The following is a 19,418-nucleotide window of genomic DNA, read 5'->3' on the forward strand; positions in this document are numbered from 1 at the left end:
TGAGGACGTTGTGGACGAGGACGATGAGGACCTTGTGGACGTGGGCGATTATGTGGATGATTTGCTCTCACAATTTGAGATCTTGGTCAGGAAATGAGCAAGGAATCTCCCACCCTAATGTAGACAATTTGTTCATGAGCAAGATTAGTGAGTATTCTCTTTATTTTTCATGGTTTGTGTAATAGATCTGGCCTTTGTTGAAGATGACACTAGAGTCAAGACTGTTGCTTTCCATTTTTCATTTTGCACGTTATCTATTGTAACTAAATGATAGCCCTTCCATTCTCCGCTCGATGCTTAGTATCACGACTTGCCGCAATTCCTCATCCTGCTTGGTCCTGTTCATCTGGCTCAAGCTATCATGAACATTTTTCTCCTTGTCTTGTGGGCAGGGGTCATCTTAGCATATGGGGAAGCTTGGAAGCAGCATGTTTCGGTTAGTTTTACTAATTGATGGCTTGTACATGCTAAATCGTGTCATGTTCTCTTTATTTCCATTTTTTTCGGGTCGAAGAGAGGACAATGAGATTCAAAGAACTGTAATTTAAATTCCATAAGAGTGGCAAAATTGGGAATGTACGAGGCGTTTCCAGGATCAAATGGCACTGAAAACATAAAAGTCACCAGTCAAGAGAGTACCACAATGCTGGATTTAGCATCAAAAAGAAAAGAATCGATTTTGTTTTCGAAAGAAAGGATGGATTTAGCATAGAAAAGAATCAATTTTGTTTACGAAAGAAAGGATGGATTTAGGTTATGTACGGTAACGTTTTTGTTCTTGGGAAGATATTTGGAACAAAAATATTTTTTGTGTTTCCGTTCTCGGCTACAATTTTCGAGAACAGAAACGCATTTCGCAAGTATAAAAAAAAAATACTTTTTTCACCAAAAGGAAGGATCTGCAACCGGCGACCAGCGAGTTGCGGCGGCGGCGGGTGATCGGTGGCCGGTGGCGACTGGCGGCGGCGGATGTCAAAACATCCGAAAAGAGAATAAAACTCTCCTCAAATCCTTGTCTGTGTTAGGAACTTGACAGTAAGTATCAAAACAAATTTTCCAGTAGTAGCAATTTCATTGTTAACACTAGTTAAAGCTATGAAACACATAAGAAAAGGAGCAGCATAGGAATATGTATGTATGTATGTATGTATGTATGTATGTATGTACTGTTATAATCTTTCAGAAAAAAAAAAAGGTGTTAGAGAAAGACAATCTCCACTGAAAATGGTAAAAAAAAAAAAAGAAAATGATATAATTATGGAAAGCAAGACCTAGCTAAAGTACTAAAAAGAAGCAAAAATTTCGAATATTTAATAAAGGCATGAAGTGGGGCCACTCCTCAATAAAGGATTTATAATGGACTTTGTTTCAAATAAAGTTCTTAAAGTGGTCTAATAATCTCAAATAAGGTTCGGAACTCGGTCGAATCTCCTTCAGAGAACTTTTTCCGGCGATCACAACAGGGGCAATGTTGCCCGTAAAAAGAAATCTGAGTCAGAAACTAGCCAAATCCCTCAAGAAAAACCCCAAAATGAGTTTTCTTTCCTCTCTCTTGAACATGAATCCACGCCCAGTCGCCCATGAACGCAAAGAAGAGCTCGTCGAGTAGAATAAGATCAAGAATAGTGACTGCTTCCGCGACGGCCTCATCAAGAAGACGAACGATGAGGCAACGAGCTCGCATGCGCTTTCATGAGAAAGAGGCCGAGGCTGGGCGGAGGCTCGTGCTCCTTCTCCTTCAACAGCATCGTCTCGGAGAAGCTGGAAGCCCTTAATAACCTCATTTCAGTCACCGGGGACGGCCACGACGCCGTCGCCGCCGACGAGATGTTTCAAGAAACAGCAGATGACATCCTCCAGTTGAGGACACCGGTCATCATCCTCCAGAGGCTGATTTGTTTCTATGGATCGATCAATATCCTGAGAAGCAACGCAGAATCGATAATGCTTCTTCTGCATTATAGTCCTTAAGTCTCCACCGCAAAACAGGAGCGGGAAAACCGTCAGATTAAATTCGGATGGAAAAATGCTTTGGTTGGCGAGAAAGCACGAAAGGAAAGAGACATGATTTACTCGCAGATTGTTGGTCGTGATTGTTTTCTTGATTTTTCCTTTCTTTTTACTTTGCTTCTTCTCACCCACTTGCATCTCTTGTCGACCTGTGGTGGACGAGAGGGAGGGAGCTCCTTTGCCTAAGCCTACCTAAAGTTGCAATCTGAGCCTAACTGAACTGAACTCGATTGTCCATGATAATCGTTCCATCTCGAACATTGGCCTAAACAATATGTTAGCCGCTATAAATCTTATGTCAGCAATTTCATTATCAACATAGCTAAATCTAGAAACATAATAATGGTTTAAAGGAATTTGTGCACTTGATTTATGATCCATTATTGTTGATGCGTGTAACGACTCAAGAACTATATCCCGTTTTTCTACCTCTGTTTAATTTATTTATTATTTTCTACCAATCTTTATTCTTTATCTGCGCAAACATTAATAGTTATTCTAATTTAACAATCATAACAACCTCCAAGATATTTACAAACATACTTAGTTTTACACATTTACCTCAAGTATATTTTACAATATACGCTAACCTCCTTTACTACGGCTTTTTATGGTTGAATTACTGTATCCCTCGCATTAATAGTCAAACCAATTTGGATTGATATTAATGATCAGAAGTGAATAGAAAGATCGGACCAATTATCCCCTTTTCTGACGTAGATAAAGCAAATCTTGAGTCCGATTTCAGCATAGCTATGGTGAAATCGTGCCGCATAAGTAGTATTTTTTTCTCAATCATTTCCACCTCCATCCATAAACGACATTACTCTTAATTATACTATTAATTACAAAAGACCCTCCTTTCCAAATCCCCCACACACACACAAAAAAAAAAAGTAAAACAATCAAAACGACAAGAGAACAGCAGGGAAAATCACAAGCACAAGAAGACGGTCTCATGAATAGTCAAGCCGTAGGAGTATTATTAAATGTATTATTTCATCATGATCACGTGAGTATTTAGATAGATTTTTTTCATTAAAACATCTGTCCTAATCACATATTAATTAAAAATATTCAAATGTGTCGATCAAAACTTCCTGAATAGTCAGACCAGTCGACGCGCTCCAGTCACTAATCATTTGGCCTTCATCTGCATGCAAAATACAAACGTTGGCACATTCTCCTGTGACTTCAGCCAAGGATGCCATTGTCTCAACACAGACCCGCGCACCAAAGTATGGAAATATTTTAAGTTTGGTCATCAGCCAAGGAGTCCTCCTCCTCCCATAAATCCACAACAAACCCCAGACGTGGCCACAAGCAGGATCACTTTCAGCATCTCTCTCGCTCTTATATTCTCTCACTTGTTCTTTTCCTGAACCATTCCCAGAGCTTATCAAGCTCTGAATCCACAGATATATTGCCTCTTGTTATATATACCCATTCCATCGGGTCCGCAAAGGGTGTGCGAGCGTGTTCTCATCCAATCAGAAGATAAACTGCATATCAAAGAAGAAGCGAAAATGGGGAAGAAAGTGATGGTGAGTGAAGCATCATCCACGAAGGTGTCCAAGAATAATGAGAAACATCTCCACAGCCTGATCAAAGTCTTGAAGCCCAAAGTGTACATCACAGACGCCTCCACCTTCAAGTGCCTCGTTCAGGAGCTCACCGGCAATGTCGCCTCCGTCCCGTCGATTCCCTCGTCGTCTGATTCACCATCTCTATCACTCGGCGATCGCTTCCAGACCAGCTGCCAAGAAACAGCCATCGAAGAATCAGTGCAAGCCCGAGCGCTGCCGATCCCGCTTCATGTCGAGGATCGAGATCGTCGCAGAGACTCTCACAGCATGAGCGCGGAGGTTCAAGCGCCCACTATCGGATCTCGGATCACGGGTGACATCGATCATCAGGTGGGTTTGGTAGGTCTCGAGGAGTTGGAGTCTTGGCTTTTAGAAGACATGGATCATTTGGCAGCTCCATTCTGGGAGCATAGCCATTGCTATGATCCCCACCGGGAGTTCGGCATCCATGATTATGGCTTCACAGGGATGTTGTGAAAATGGGCTTCTTCATTTTCTTCCTTCATCGACATGGTTATGTCCATATAAAAGACATGCATGTAAAGACATAGCCTTTCCGTTCATATTCATCGACTGTAAAGAAATTCATGTTTTGCAAACCGAATGCTTTTGTTCCCACCAGTCGTTGTTTCCTCAGCCACATAGGACGGCCAAACATCCACGTCAGCGATTCGATCAAATTGGATTGAGTGGGCTCAATTGATAAAATATGAAAATATTAGGACGCAATTGGCAAAGTTCATGGGGCAAAAGATTTTGTTGAGACTAACACAGAAATAGTATAGCCAGGCGTCCCCATTGTCCTCTAGTTTTGTCCAATTTAATATCATTGACCTTCAATGAAAGAGTTATATGGAGGAACGAGACCAATAAATACTAACGATTTTTTGTAAGCTGAATTAGATTTCATTGATGCTAACTTCCAAGCCTCTTTTTATAAATGCAACTATAAAACCCTACGGAGCCCCGACCCTATTTTGGATATCGTATATGTTCGATTACTGTCAACTCTTTTAAAAGTATAGCTCACAACAGCGTAATTAGATTTCGTGGGTCCTCACTGTCAAAACTCCTTTTATGAATGCAACTAAAACCCCTATGGAGCTGTGGCCCTATTTTCAATGTCGTATTTGTTCGATTACTGTCAACTCTTTTAAAAGTTTGGCTCACAACAGTGTAGTTAGATTTCATGGATGCTAACCTCTAAATCTCATTTTATGAATGCAACTATAAAACCTTACGGAGCTTCGACCCTAGTTTCGATGTTGTATTTGTCCGATTACTATCAACTTTTTTAAAAGTTTAGCCCGCAACATTGTACTTAGATTTCAAGGATAGGGGTGAGCATGGTTCCATGGTAGAACCGAGAATCTGGAACCGGAACCCGTAGGATCCAGTCTAATTCCCGGTTCCAAGGTATGTAGAGTAGGTTCTAGGTTTTAAAAATTGAGGAACATGTTCCAACGGGTAGGTTCCAAGTTCTACTATCTAGAACCTGGAACCTGGATCCTAGATCCTGAAATAAATTTTTATATTTTTCTTAGTATATGTTTTTGCACGATCAGTGTATAATCTGGAGCCAAATAAATTTTTAGATTTCGGGTTTCAAAAAATGATCAACCTGTTCCAATAGATTGGTTTCGGGTTCTAAATGTAACCTGTACGGAATCTAAAACCACTCATCTCTACTTTTTCTTAGATGTTGTAGCGTTCACTCTCATTTTACTTAACTAAAAATGAAAAAATAAAATAAAATAAAACAAATTAATAGGTTATCGGGTACCCTGGAACCGACCTTAGAACTTGTGACAGGATAGGTTCCGGGTTCCAAGGTATGAGAGGTAGATTCCGGGTTCCAAAAAATGAGGAACCTGTTCCGACGGGTAGGTTCCGGATTCCAAGTTGAACCTGTAAGGAACCTAGAACCGCTCAAACCTATTCATGGATATTAACTTCCAAAACTCTTTCTACGAATGCAACTATAAAACCCTACAAAGCCTCGACCCTATTTTCGAAAGAGATTTTTTCTCTGGGGATAGAGATTTTTCCTAAATAGAGAGAAAGAAAGAGCTAAATCGAAAAGAGCTTGTTCAGCAAGATAGTTACTTGTTTTTGCAAAAGAAGGAGATCTAATATTCTTGCCTCCCAACACTTTAGTGCATACTCACACCCAATCTAATATTGTGCAAAATACTTAAAAATTTGGTATAATACCACGTAAAACCCTAAACTAGTACACTTATGACAAATTTACCACAAATTTTTTTTTATCACAAAAAAACCCCAAACTGATATACATGTGATAAATTTATCCTAAACTGGTACACATGTGACAAATTTACCATTCGTCGGTTTCGTTAAATTTAATCGTCAAATTACTGAGTTAGATGGCACATGACAGTTCATGAGTATATCAGTTTAAGGTTTTTACTCTCTGTTTGTCACGGGTCTATTGATTCAAGCGTTTTCGTGGTATTAATCCAATTTAACGAAGGATAAATTTGTTATAGGTATACACGTTTGGGATTTTTTATGGTAAAAAAAATTAGTTTAGGGTAAATTTATCATAGGTGTACCAATTTAGGATTTTTTATGGTCAAAAAAATAGTTTGGGGTAATTTGTCATGGGTGCACCAGTTTATAATTTTTCGTGGTTAAAAAAATAATTTGGAGTAAATTTATCATAAATGTATCATTTGAGGTTTTTCGTGGTATTAACCCTAAAAACCAGCCAATGGAATGAGGCATCAAATCCAGCCTCGGGATCTCATGATGCACTACTCCAATTATTCAATTGGAGTTTAAATGCAATACAATTTTCGTTTCCAGAGAGGACGCTAAAATAGGATAGGGCCTCTCTTCCAAACTCCAACAGCTCGTCCATGACAGTTCGGCATCAAACACAGAAGAAAACTGGCATAGATGAAATCAATCCGTTGTCAAGCAAAGTCCAAAGCATGTAGCAATTACATGTTGACATACACACAGAGATGCATATAGATATTGACAGATGTTAATTGGACAAGTCCTGAAACTAGATATAGTGCAATTTAACCTCAAAACTTTCCAATTGAACAAGTCATCTTTTGAACACGAACCCCCCCAACCAAAACCCCCTAAAAAAAAAAAAGAGTTGGTCATCAACCTTTTGAAGGTGTCCTGTCTGTTTTCGAAAAGGTACAATCAAGGGACTCTAATTGCCCCGGTTGACTAATTTGCCACCATAAAATTCTATATAGAAAATTTTAAACAAAAACTGTCCTACGTAACTGTTTTACACTGAAAATGTTATTTCATAGACAACGTCGTTACCTAATGTTAAGAAAACGGTTCAGCTTTCGGCGCGAAATTGGCAAATCCATCACGAAAATACAAGTGAGTGTGTGTACGTGTGTATATGGAGGGAGAGGGAGAGGGAGGGAGGGAGGGAGAGAGAGACAGAGGCTGTTGCACGCCAAGTAACATTTTGAAAGTTTCCCAACGACCACATAGGACAACTTTGTGCTTAAAACATTGTCACATTGAATTTGTGCATCAGAAAAACCAAACAGAGCTACTAGAGTCTGTGCGAGTGTGTTCTCATCCAATCCGAAGAAACTAAAAAATGGGAAGAAGGTGATGTTGAGTGAAGCTGCATCCTTGCCCAATGTGTGGGTGCTCTGATACCACCAGTAAGGATCCTAGGGGACTAGGACTGTGTAATATTGTCCGCTTTGGACGGAAATCCTCACGATTTTAAAAGGAGTTATATATAGTAGAGAATCCCAAGCCTTATTAACTAACCCGTGACTGCCCCCCTTAGGCGATGTGGGATAGAAGACATTCGGTTAGCCTCGTCCACGTACTGCCAAGGTGTTGCACTAGCCCGTCCCTCCGTACTTATTGGGTCTTGGTCGTCCCAGTAGCTATTACTATGATCACTGCCAAGAGGTCGGCATCTGTGATTATGGCTTCTCAGGGATGTTCCGAAGATGGGGTTTTTTCCATTTCACAGCCTTTCTGATCACATTCATCAACTGTAGAGAGATTCGTGTTTTGCAAACCGAATTCTTTCCTGAAATAATCGTTGTTTCCTCGTCCATAAATGTCGTAAAATTCATTTGTTGTCGAATGGCGAGAAGTAATTCTGGGATTCCGGTAATAGTACAAGGTGTTTCTCTGCGGAATCGAAAAACAACGGTGATCTCCACACACGTGATCGAGTATATGGAGATTATCGAACTTCCTTTGCATTGTATACATACACGTAGTTATGATCTTGCAATTCCTCATAGCAATTGTGAATGTTCGACGTGGCAAACAGACGATGTTGAATTCATTGAGCGATCGAACCGTCAAAAGCAAAATGGACAGACTTGGGAAAGCCATTAAAGCGCAAAGTCCATAGCTTTTTATTTGTATGAAAATTACTGCACAATGATCACTTAAATGCCCCCAAATGTAACCTCGAAATATCGAATCCAGATTGCTGCCCATAAGTACCATGTCTTTCCGGACTCTAATATCGCGTGAGATTTTCTAGAACTACTATCGTCATTTCCAGAAACTTAAACTGCCGCGATATTATGAGAGAAAGTACATCTTGTTTTGCATATACTTTGTAGACTTAGTTGCGACTTCCTAGCACCTCTCAGTATGTTAGAAGTTTTTTTTTTTTTCAGCTTGCAACAGTGTAATTCGATTTTTGTGAACGCAACTTCTAAACCTATTTTTATGAATGCAACTATATAACCTATGGAGTTTCAACCCTATTTTCGATGTGAGATTTTGTGCGATCACTGTCAATTCTTCTAAAATCTTAATTACTAGACGAATGCGTGTCCGACCCAAAAAAAAAAAAAAAAAAACGAATGCGTGATTTAATGTTTACATACTCCAAGGCGCCTTATATCCCTATTGAAACCTCTTCATCTGAGTTGACGTTTTCACTCGGTGAAAACTCATATCCTCTTCATATAAAACAACACAATCCTTCCGATTCGAACACGCATGTATTGGATCCAAACAGCATGTGTCAGAGTTTGAAGAGCTCAATTTACAGTAACCTCTCTCTTTGCTTGCGAGTACCTTCTCTTGCAACTTTCAATAACAATACTAAAAGAGAATACTTGTCAAAACGGAACACACATGTTTTACATTCTTTTCTTTTGTCTTATTTTACATTATATTTTACTTCTCTTTCGTTGTGAGCGCCTCATTTGAAGACGTTGAATGCCCTCTTTACATGGTATAGTTGATTTTTCAAAGCCGCACAGTAGTTAGGGGTGTGCATGAGAATCGGACCGGACTGGACCGAACCAAATCAGCAGTTTTTGAGCAGATCTTGGGTCCAAATCTTGGAACTGAGAAGAATCAGTCTTGTTCCTAATTTTAAGTGCGGAGCCGAACCGCTCGGACCGACATTTTTTTTTTTAATGCTTCCTTTTTTTAATGTAGAGTAAACAAAAGAAAATTGCCAAAACCCTAAATTGGACCAGTCCAACTCGAGAAGCGAATCGAGACCGACAGGTTAGGTCCAGTTTTCGGTTCTAACTTGTGGGTTGGAACCGGCCCAACCCGGGAACAATCACCCCTGATAGTACGTAGTCCACCAAGTAAGCCATTTCCAGATAAATTTTAGTTATATCCTCATTTGTGCATCAAACCTGCTCGCTGAATTGCATGGATGTGTACCAAATGTTATTACTTCATTGTGTTTTTCTCCTTTATTTTGAGTGAATGTCTAGATTTCCTTTTCCTCTTTTAATGTGTGTGTGTGTGAGAGAGAGAGAGAGAGGATATTAGTAACTTTTATTTGATTAATAGATCACGACGATGGATTTGCACCTTTAAAACTTTTCGGTTTTCATATGTAATCCACATTCAATTTGTTTATAATATAATTTGATAATCCAAAAATATTCATTTCCTCTGGATAAGAATTGACTCCATGGCCCAATGGATAAGGCGCTGGTCTACGGAACCAGAGATTCTGGGTTCGATCCCCAGTGGAGTCGCCTTTTCATAACTCTCTTCTTCTTTTTCCTCAGTTTAGAACACAGGTTATTTTCTCCCCCATTCCCCAATTGATTTTATGCCGCTACTCATCCTGCAGAGATCCTCCTTCCTTCCACAAAAACCAGGTCCAAGTCTCAAAGAGTCTGCACTCAACCCCCCAACTCAAATGTCATGAAATCAAGTTTGATTAGCAGAATTTAGTACACAGGGTACACTTCAGTTCATGATTGAACCTTTCACCCCATCAGTCCCAATCTTTACAAGGTGCTTGAGCTACTCACACACGCACGCTAGGGAGCATAATATTACTGAAAGCCGATTCTAACTTTCCGAACAGATGCTTCTTGAGAGAGGCGAAAAAAAGAATCATCAGCAAGTCGTGCTAGGATCTGTCACACTCGAAAAAATGAGTTGTTTTACAACAAACAGAACGAGCAAGATGCACAGAGCATCCACAATGGCTAGGCCTTTTTCGGCGTTGGATTTGGAGGCGGGAGGCTGTACAGGGACTTGAGCTGCCTGTTGATGAGCTTGCTGTTGTTGGTGAGGGCCAGCTGAAGCTCTAGCCCGTCCGACCACCACTGCTCGAGCCCATGCGCCTCGAGGAACTTCTGCTTCCCCTTGGACATCACAAACAGCTTCGCCGCCACCTGCTGCGCGTTCATCAGGCCTGGGCTGACATTCTCCTTGTCGCTGCCATTCTCTTCCGTACCAGGCGGATCGGTGTAATGACAGCAGATGTAGTCACTGTTGTTCACATATAGGTGAGGCACCCATTTCTTCATTCCCAAATTCAGAGTCTTGCTCCGATTCAATTGCGCCATCCAGCCCCTCAAACCGGATTCGGAAATCGTCTGTGAATCGTCAATGCTCCCCTGGTTTTCTTGCTCGCTGCTAGAAGGGAACATCGACTTGAGCCTCCTCCAAGTGACCCCGGCTTTCTCTCCCATGTTTCTTAGGCTCATAGCCAGAGAAAACGAAGGCGGATTGAACAAATGGGCATCCACGTAGATGCCCTCTTTCGCCAGTGCTTTCCCCACCTGCAATGCAAAACCAGCTCCTAACGAATGCCCCACGATGCACACATTATTGCTCCCGTAGCTCTGCGCCGTCGATCTCGATGCCTCTAGAGCCACGTTAAACCGGACCGAGCCTTTCAGGCTTTCCCAAGTGAGGAACCGGAGGTCATCTTCGATATCTCTGCGGATTGTGGGGCCTTTGAGCAATGTCCCTCTTAGGGCCAACACGGCTCTCGGCGCACCGCTGGGTCTGATCAGTATGAAGTCGGCTAGTGCTGCGGCCCTATCCCATTCTAGCACAGCGCCGAATATCGATCCATCTCTCTCGTCGATTAGCGTTTGGGACAGCTTGTACTTGAAGGGTAGCCACCATTTGGGGGCGAGTGCGTTTTCCTCGGACCGGTTCTCTTGTCTGTCCAATTCGAGCAAGTAGACGGCTTGGATGAAGCAGGCGAGCACTGTTCTCTTGTAATTCTCATCCTTCCTGCAGTCATAAAAACATCTGTTGCTTTAAGCAAAATCAAATGAGCCCCAAGTAGACAATCTATCACAAGTAAACAAGTTCAGGTTCCGTATTAAGGATCACTGATCATTCCTCAGGAATAGTGAACGAACAGAACTGAAATAAAAAATACAGGAACCCATCATTCATATTTCATAGACATAATCAACAACTCCCGGGTTGCTACTTGGAAAAAAAAATCCATAAAGCTCCTAACTTTGGTTCCTTAGGGGTCGAAAACACACAGCCAAAACCACCCACAGATTGGAATTGGTGAACTCAGCATCCAGAGAGGCAAAATAACTGAACACCCAAATGAAACTTGCTAAATTTGGGGCCTGAAGAGGAGAAAAGAGAAGGAGAACAGACCAACTGGAACTGAGGAGGTCTCTCCAGTTGGGAGAGGAGACATTGCGAGGTCCAGATACGTGGAACGCGTAGGGATGAGCTTCTTCTCCTCCTTCCACAGACGTCTCCTCCTTCGTCGTCTCCTCTGGAATTCTCTGCGCCATTTCCACTCTGCAACACCCAACACACGCGCACGCACACACAGGACTCTCGTGTCTCCCTCTTGCTTTCTTCTCTGTTCTTCAGTTGCCACAGAGAGAGAGAGAGAGAGGGGGGAGGCCGTTTACCGAGAGTGGGTACGAGTATGATCGTGGTTATCGGCTGAGCAAAATTTATCAGTGGAGTCAAAATCTCATTTATTTTTCGTTGCATTTCATGTGGTTTTTGGATCTGCGTCTGCGTCGCACACAATCATGAGATTTGAAACGCCTGGGCCTCGTAGCATCGCATCTCCGCAACGGTCATATTTCTCCCACGTTGACCGAATCAAACCGAAATTACCAAATTGACCCAACCTGCTCCCCGTGGGAAAGCGATAGAGGTCGTTGACCTCTTATGGAGCCAAGAAAGGATTCGGTGGAATTACTAAAACTCAATCTAAATCGTCGAAGTTGATGGGACCCGTTATCTCTGACGGTCCAGATTCTTCCCCCATGTGGATCCACTTCATCAAATCGTCAAATTAATCGCGGATCCTAAGAAAATCCAAAAAATTCTCCTATCTCTTTGATTCCCACCTGTCAACCTAAGTATAAATTATTATAAAAGTACAAGATAAAAAAGAGCAAAACACGTATTTTCCTAACAAAAAAAGGGAAATCGACGTCATCCCTGATGATCGAGAAATCGTGACTCTATTCGGCGGTGGTGTCGACCGCCCCTACCCTCGGTTGGGTAGCAGCAAAATCGGGAACACTGTGATAGCTCAAAAGTTGGTAATACGTTAGCTGACTCATTAGTCAGATTTCCATGCCAATAATCTTCACTTAGCTCCTCAGATTAGGTGACTAAGCAGTCGTCGTTGAGTCGATATCAGACGCTGACATTGCTTTAGGAAATCGCTACCTAGAGAAGAATACTTGCAAAAGCAAGCCAATGAACGGTATTTTTCCGCTCTTTAGAGGCCTCTTTGAGAGCTGTCGTGCCAGATTGCACGGCATTGAGCTAACCTGCCAGCGATAGTTGTACCATTATTAGAATTTCGGAGTTTAGGTTCTATTACAACTCATACTCTTGCTACGCAACTTAAACAGCAAGGGAAGTTCTGATCAGTACACCAATCCTAGCCGATAGAAATGCCTTGCCATAGCGCATTCATACCGGGCACTCTTCGTTTGCTTTCTCCAGCAACCCCTGAACAACATCACAGTTCACTCCATCATCGTGAGGGAAACATGTCGCGTGAGATCACCAGCCATAGAAACTGTGAAATTTCAACTTGTCCTGTTCGTCGTTTGCATAGCTGGATACGGTGAGCTCTCAAATTTCCCGGACCACCTGTGTGATTGACACATGAGGATGCGGTTAAAATGATGAAACGAAGCATGGCTGACTGCTTAAAACCAGAAAGTTTCGGGCACATGAGATGATTCTGTGGAGTAGTTAGAGATAATTCCGACCTGCATTCTTCCTTTTCTGGGATCTGGAGCTCAAGATCCTCTTGGAATGGCTGGAACACGAGATCAATTTTGTGGTCTTCCACTTTATCAAGAGTCGGTGGATCCCACTGCATAGCAATTGGAACAACTTCATGAGCATGGAAGATTTGGCAAAGGCCAGACAAATATCTGGTTTCATCACACAAGTAGAGAGAGAGAGAGAGCACCTTGGGAGAATTGTCCTTGTCGATAGTAACAGCTCTGATTCCCTTTTCAATGTAACGGAAGGAAAAAAAGAATAGCGCATCGGAGATGAAGAAGCGATTTGCATCAGTAAAACTAAAAGCGGACTGAAGTACTACTTGTAGAAACTGATGTTACCTCATATACATCTTCAGATATCACCATTCGTAGAGCGTTCATTGTTAGTCTAAATTCCTTTCTCAAACATTCAGAAAGTTTTTGGTTGCGGCCTTCGCGGATCTGGACATTTTGAAGGGCAGTAAACATTAGACAAGTAGTGCTAGGACAAGCACCAGGAGTGGCTTCTATTTACATATTCAGGAATGATAAAAAAAACCTAAGACGTGTCTTGTTTTCAACATCTATAGATTAACAATTCTCCTGATTTCTGCTTGTTTAGCGAAAATGTCAAACGTCTTTGAAAAAAGTAGTTGTTTACGTTGTTGGTAAAGCCAATTCTTAGTCAGTACGAATAATCTGTCATAACAAGTCCTATCAAGAGTTTTACCGATCTTAGGGTCATTTTCAGTCCTGTAGGGGATGATCTCTTTAGCCCCTTGAGCACTGGTCCTATCCACCCATTTCCATCTTTGCTTGCCTCGCATTCCTGAAATATAAACAGCACAAAAGAGGGGAAAATATAAATATTTTGACTATCAGAAGTAGCTCAACCAGGGGAATTCTGGAAGACCATATGAACTTACCAATGATTTTATGATATCTGGAACAGTATCCTTTGAAAAGCACTCGTCAATTACTGCCCTCCTGGATTCATTGAAGTTAATGTCGATCAATATTGAATTATTTCGTAAGTAGAATATCACGTAGGAGGCTTCGCTGTATAGACACATTACTTGTTCAGGACACTCTCTTCATCAAGCTGAACTTCTACTGCAAATTCGTCGATTGCAGACCTGACAGCATTCTCTTCCCCTGATTTCAAACTCATCAGATGCTTCTCCAGCTCAGGAAGTTTCTAAAACAAGTGAAGAATGTGTTACTACCTCCATAGTATGCAAAAGGTAATAATTAACGAACTAAAAGGAGCTGCCATCAAATCATCAAGAACCAAGACAAAGGTCTTGTATGATTCAGGATTCATGTGGCATCAGTTCCATGGCTAAATTACAAGCAAGTAGTAATATAAAGTAAACCGAGTCTAGAAAGTTGATATAAGCTGCAGATCGGTTAAATCACCAGCAGATTAATGATTCCAGCTGGCAGTTTGGACCAAAAGAATTAAATCCTAATAACTTGGCATCACACACACAATGTCCTTGTAGCCGAATTATCAAACATGATCATCGTATGATTGGAATCAGATAGATGAAAAGCAGGATTCACAAAATACAAAAAAAAAAAAAAATACCATAATAATCGATGCATTTGGAGAAAGTTCTTCATGAACATTTGAAATTGTCACACCCTAATAGCGTGCATTTAATCCCCATCTAGTCATGATAATAATGATTGCCTATCGTATACAGTTGAAAGCAAAGGAACAATCGAGTAAATCCAACTTTCAAAAGCAGGGTAAGTGTTTGAGCTTGAATATCAGAAGGCATGACTTACAAAAGTAAATGAGGATTCACTGAAGTTGTAAAGGAGAGGAATCAGAATAGAAATTGAAAGTTGGAAAGCTAAATCATGGTTGTCATAGAGTATTTCATTATCGATTACTCATTCGCATCATCCCTTTTGAATTTCGTCCTCTAAAAACTTTTTGAATACGTCAGCTGACTTCAAGTGAAAAAAAGAATACTTCAACTGACTAGCTGACTCATGGAGGGAGGAACATGATTCATGAAGAGGAAAGAGGTCAAGACTGGCACTTTACGTGCATGTCCATGCAACAGCTGAGTTTATCCAGTCTATAGAGGAAGTGTAACCTTGTACTGCATCATCTTAGATAGACTAGACATGAGCTGAAGAATTCAGCATCAGGAACTAGTACGTGTTTCATGAAGTATATGGTTCAAGACAAACCTGATGGACCCATTTAAGAAAATTCTCAATTCTTTTTCTATGGTTTTAAGTTACTGCAAAAGCTTGTCCAAATTCATAACATTTACGGTATAGATTGCTGCATCATGTATACTGCCTGATTATTTCTCCACATATAGACAGAAACACAAGTGGTTTGGCATTAAACATTCAGAAGTCGAGAGACTATGCTTTCACTTATTTTTGTTTTTTCAAATGGCATTTCAAAAAGAGAATTAGCAATCGCCACCACCCAGTATGCAAGTTTTCTAGGGGCATAACACCGTAGCAGCAATTAAAGAATAAGCCTTTTTAACTTTCCAGTACAATTTGTAGCAGCATAAAAGCATGGATCGAATAAGCATCAAGGGAACAATGCAATTTGATGCAAACATAGAGGGAAGAGAACTATAACTAGAGTTACAGCTGACCTCAGAAGAGACAAAGTGAGTTGCTAGCCCAGCTGCCACCAATTCTTTGCCATTCAGCCTCGCACCAGTTAAAGCCAAGTATTCCCCTACATAATCACCACACAGTCTCAAAATTGAAAGAACCGCAAAAACAAAGTCATATCCATTTGAACGTTTCTTGCTCTAAATGCATTTACCCAGCCATCCAGGCAGATGGGAAAGCATGTAGGAGAAACCGCAATCAGTATGAAACCCGATGCTCGCTTCTGGAGTTGCAAAAACCTATATCCGAAATAGCAAACTATAATTGGACTTGCCCAATAAATCTGAATAAACTTCTTTCAAGAGCTACAAAATAAATTCAACAAATCAGCTACCCACCGTCTTTTCTGTGACGACTGAAAACTTCATTGGAACCATTAAAGATGCCCCTCCACCCATTGATATTCCATTGACAAGAGTGACCTTTCAAATGATGCCAATCAGACTTTTTTTTCTTTTCCAAACACGATATACGACAATGATCAAAGTGCGAAGAGGTACCTGGACTTTCTTGTAGGTATGGATGTGATAACAAAGCCAGTACATTCTATAGACAACTTCCAGGCAGGAATCCTCTGGCAAAAGGAAAACACAGGCAAAGTATACTATCTTTGTATTGGAGGAACTAAAAGACGCTCAGACCTGAGACTAATAGACGTAGCACTAGAAATTATTTCTTTCAGCGAAGCCTCCTTACTTGATTTTTTGCCATCGTAGAACATTTTCAAGTCTCCACCAGCAGAGAAAGCTCGACCAGCCCCCTTTTGCAAGTATCAACCATCATAAGAACTTTAACTAGCAAAATATTCAATGGACAGAAAGATGCTGCAGAATATCAAGTCTACTCTTTTCTGGTCTGGACTTATCCAGTCAATTAGTGCAATGACTTTCCTTGAAAGACCATTGCAAGAAGAATGTTCCTGACAAGTCAGTTGTACTACTCCTGAAGCGAGGCACACATTCAGAACTAACCTTGATGATCACAAGTTGTGCCTTATCATCTTTCTCCCATCTCTCTAAGTATTCAGCCAGCAGATAAACCTGATCCCAGTAAAAGTGTAAACAACAGCTTTCTTGAAAAAAGTGTGACTAGGAAGAGCTATGAACACACAGAAATCCAGCATACCACTCTAGATGAAATGACATTCAATTTGCGGGGCTGGTTTAAGGTGATCACCCTAACATGATCAATTTCTTCCGCAAGAACAACCTATAGGAGAAGACCAAATCAAGACTTCAGCATTACAGACTTATCTAGTGACACTCGCTACCAAAGCACACGCAATTCGTTCGCTGATATGCCCGAATAACCACTCCCTGCTTACCTCCTCGCCCTGGGTCATCCCTTCTTTTGCCATTTGAGGGTGATCAAAGCGAAACAAGACAGAGGAAAATCTGCCCAAAGAAGCAAAAACTCCCCAATGTCACGAGAGTGGGAATACAAAACTTCCAAGAGTCAAGAAAATGAAGAAAAGCCCGCAATGCCCATAATACCCATTGAGCAGCATATCAGATCAAATGAGAAACTCACAATCCGGAACAAGGTCGCGGAAGTAAAGAGCCAACGGAAGTACAAAAGATAGGACAAGGCAGAGTACGAGCTTACAAGTAGACGGCACCTGTGATGATCTGAACGAAGAGGGAGAGTGAGAGAGAGTGGCCGAGGAGCCTTCCTGCTGCTGACAAAACAAGGAATGGAAGCTTTAATGGCAGAAAGGTATATGGTGGACGGGCTTCCAAGTTAGTTGGTAGGTCGCAGCGTCATAAGAGAAGACTGTTCTTCACTTCTCACTTCACCTACCACCACCACCACAACCATCACCTTCCGCAAGAATCTTTCTTTTTCCGCCAAAACTGGTGAGGCACTATTTGGATGAATTAGATGAAATTTGGGTTAGCTGTGGCTGTGGGGTGACTGGCTGCCACCAACCCTCCAACCATCTGATTCTTCATAGTCAATCAGTCACACTTTCTTTCGACGTCATCCATTCCCATAACGACATCCCACGGCGTCCAAGCTCATCACTGCATTGGCCCAGAACTGAAGTCATTGCCGGATGATCCGTCGGTCGCAGCTTGTCACTGGGAATTTGGGGAAATCTTGAATGGAATCTCTCTCTCTCTCTCTCTCTCTCTCTCTGTTTTCCACCCGGTTGAAGGGTGTATGTCCAGCCCAAACTCGTGTTTGATTTGGATCATCGCCAACCACGAAAGCCCATTATGAATTTCCAGTCAAAGAGAAAAACACGTCCACAAAGATTCGAAACTCATCAAAAAAAAAAAAAAAAATTAACTGTGTGGCTCTCATCGTTAGTATGTATATGCTCTTGAAGATTTGAAGTGTTCACCATTACCTAAAAGTTCGATTTTTTTTGGCTTTATTCTTCTAATGTCAAGAGAGTTGTGTGCTTGATGTGAACCTTGAACAACCAAAAGCTAAAAGCAGAAGCTGCATCAGATAACCATCATCTTGATTTTCTACACCGCCTCAGCAAAACGCATTGCTTTCTCGGTAACTCGTTCTAAAATTGGATGGTGGAGTCAACTGGGCCAAAGTACGAGGATTCAAGAGCTTCAAATCAAAGGAGGTGTGTAGGCCACGCAAGCTCTAATGACCACCAAAACGATCATGATCTCTATGGTTTTGCGCAGCCGGCATGGAGCTAAATGACGAGGCTTGACCCTCATTGAATGCACTCTCGATTATTTCCGCCTCGACAGCGATAAATCTGTGTCTTGAAAAAAGCAACCATTTCACCCCCTCTTGAAATTGGTTTACTATGAACGAGCTCGCAAAATCATAACACTCGAGGTGCATCTATCTGAAAAGAGTAATCCCAAATTGGTTGAGCTGTCAGAGCCTAACTGAATTCAAACTTATATGATTACTTAGATAGAAAACCGTATGGAATTCAAACCCGCTAGAATATTTAACCAGGGAAGTCGCTCTTTTACCGAATGGTTTAAGCTTTTAGAGCAGTTGAGTATGGTCTCAAAAGGATTCTACAGAGACATTTGGGTTTCGCGGTTTCGAGATCTTCCCCAATCTTTTTAAATCGGATGAAGCGCACATGTTATGTTCTCTTAGCAAGATAAATGGACCTATGTGAAGGAGACATACATGGGTTGACCAAACAGGTGAGAAATTTGAGGTAGGTCGTGGTCCATCCCACTTATTAGAAGCCGCCCCTCGGGCCGTTTTCATGGGCCGAGAAAGTTGATGGTACGAGGGGAATGTCGATTCGTTCCATATTGTCTCCATTCCCCAAATGTATTTAGTTTCTCCAAGATGTGTACGTTTTGTCCCTTATTTCTATTGATTTTTTGGTGAATCCGAATGCGCGCATTGGAGCTCTTCGCTGGATGTCCCGGATCGCTATATTGTAAGCCGCTGTTTCGTCGGGCGGTGGGTTATTTATTTCCAACGCCCCCTTACTAGATCAAACAAATAAAGCTCCATTGAATGGATCAAGTTCTTGAGAGTTTGGGATATGTTTGGTCTTTCTTCCATCAATCATCTGGATCTTCTTGCTCTTCTCCTCTTGACCTGGCAAATCATTTTGAATATTTATTCATTTTTCTTATTTTTTTCAAGTCTCATTTAATAGAGGATAGCTTTGCTTAGCATAAATAGCTGATGATGGAGCTACATGCGTCATTGGGACGGAGACTAATCATCA

The 19,418-nt window shown here is 41.4% G+C and overlaps 2 protein-coding genes and 1 non-coding gene across 5 annotated transcripts; 1 reads left to right on the top strand and 2 right to left on the bottom strand.

Moving 5' to 3' along the window:
- Positions 1-9,519: 9,519 nt before the first annotated feature.
- On the top strand, positions 9,520-9,592 carry TRNAR-ACG. Its single transcript has one exon. It is a non-coding gene; the product is annotated as a tRNA-Arg (tRNA).
- A 192-nt stretch (positions 9,593-9,784) lies between these two features.
- LOC115746932 (GDSL esterase/lipase At4g10955) lies at positions 9,785-11,897 on the bottom strand. Its single transcript, XM_048282341.1, has 2 exons — positions 11,484-11,897; positions 9,785-11,096 (listed from the first exon to the last, which is right to left on the bottom strand). Exons 1-2 carry the CDS (start codon positions 11,624-11,626, stop codon positions 10,055-10,057), a joined length of 1,185 nt encoding a protein of 394 aa, XP_048138298.1. The 5' UTR covers positions 11,627-11,897; the 3' UTR covers positions 9,785-10,054.
- A 724-nt stretch (positions 11,898-12,621) lies between these two features.
- Positions 12,622-17,615, bottom strand: LOC115746905 (3-hydroxyisobutyryl-CoA hydrolase-like protein 5). Of its 3 annotated transcripts, none has more exons than XM_030682873.2 (16): positions 17,358-17,615; positions 17,064-17,133; positions 16,865-16,948; positions 16,711-16,779; positions 16,436-16,499; positions 16,240-16,313; positions 16,078-16,161; positions 15,894-15,978; positions 15,718-15,803; positions 14,158-14,279; positions 14,008-14,068; positions 13,812-13,910; positions 13,442-13,543; positions 13,288-13,329; positions 13,082-13,188; positions 12,622-12,959 (listed from the first exon to the last, which is right to left on the bottom strand). In XM_030682873.2, exons 2-16 carry the CDS (start codon positions 17,094-17,096, stop codon positions 12,896-12,898), a joined length of 1,176 nt encoding a protein of 391 aa, XP_030538733.2. In that variant the 5' UTR covers positions 17,097-17,133; positions 17,358-17,615; the 3' UTR covers positions 12,622-12,895. The 3 variants fall into 3 exon arrangements, with proteins under 3 accessions (XP_030538733.2, XP_030538732.2, XP_030538731.2); XM_030682872.2 differs by having other exon boundaries at positions 17,345-17,614; XM_030682871.2 differs by lacking the exon at positions 17,358-17,615 and adding an exon at positions 17,224-17,272.
- Positions 17,616-19,418: the final 1,803 nt, after the last annotated feature.

The sequence above is a fragment of the Rhodamnia argentea genome, chromosome 7 (genome assembly GCF_020921035.1).
Source record: "Rhodamnia argentea isolate NSW1041297 chromosome 7, ASM2092103v1, whole genome shotgun sequence".
Taxonomy (NCBI): Eukaryota; Viridiplantae; Streptophyta; class Magnoliopsida; order Myrtales; family Myrtaceae; genus Rhodamnia; species Rhodamnia argentea.

Bases quoted from the DNA above. Each gene is read 5' to 3' on its own strand.
- LOC115746932 (XM_048282341.1), bottom strand. From the start codon at position 11,626: ATGGCGCAGAGAATTCCAGAGGAGACGACGAAGGAGGAGACGTCTGTG. The intron at 11,097-11,483 runs GTCTGTTCTCCT...TTATGACTGCAG, and splicing joins GACCTCCTCAGTTCCAGTTG to GAAGGATGAGAATTACAAGA.
- LOC115746905 (XM_030682871.2), bottom strand. From the start codon at position 17,246: ATGCTGCTCAATGGGTATTATGG. The intron at 16,162-16,239 runs GTACCTCTTCGC...ATCATTTGAAAG, and splicing joins ATACCTACAAGAAAGTCCAG to GTCACTCTTGTCAATGGAAT. The intron at 13,911-14,007 runs GTAAGTTCATAT...TTTATATTTCAG, and splicing joins CAGATATCATAAAATCATTG to GAATGCGAGGCAAGCAAAGA.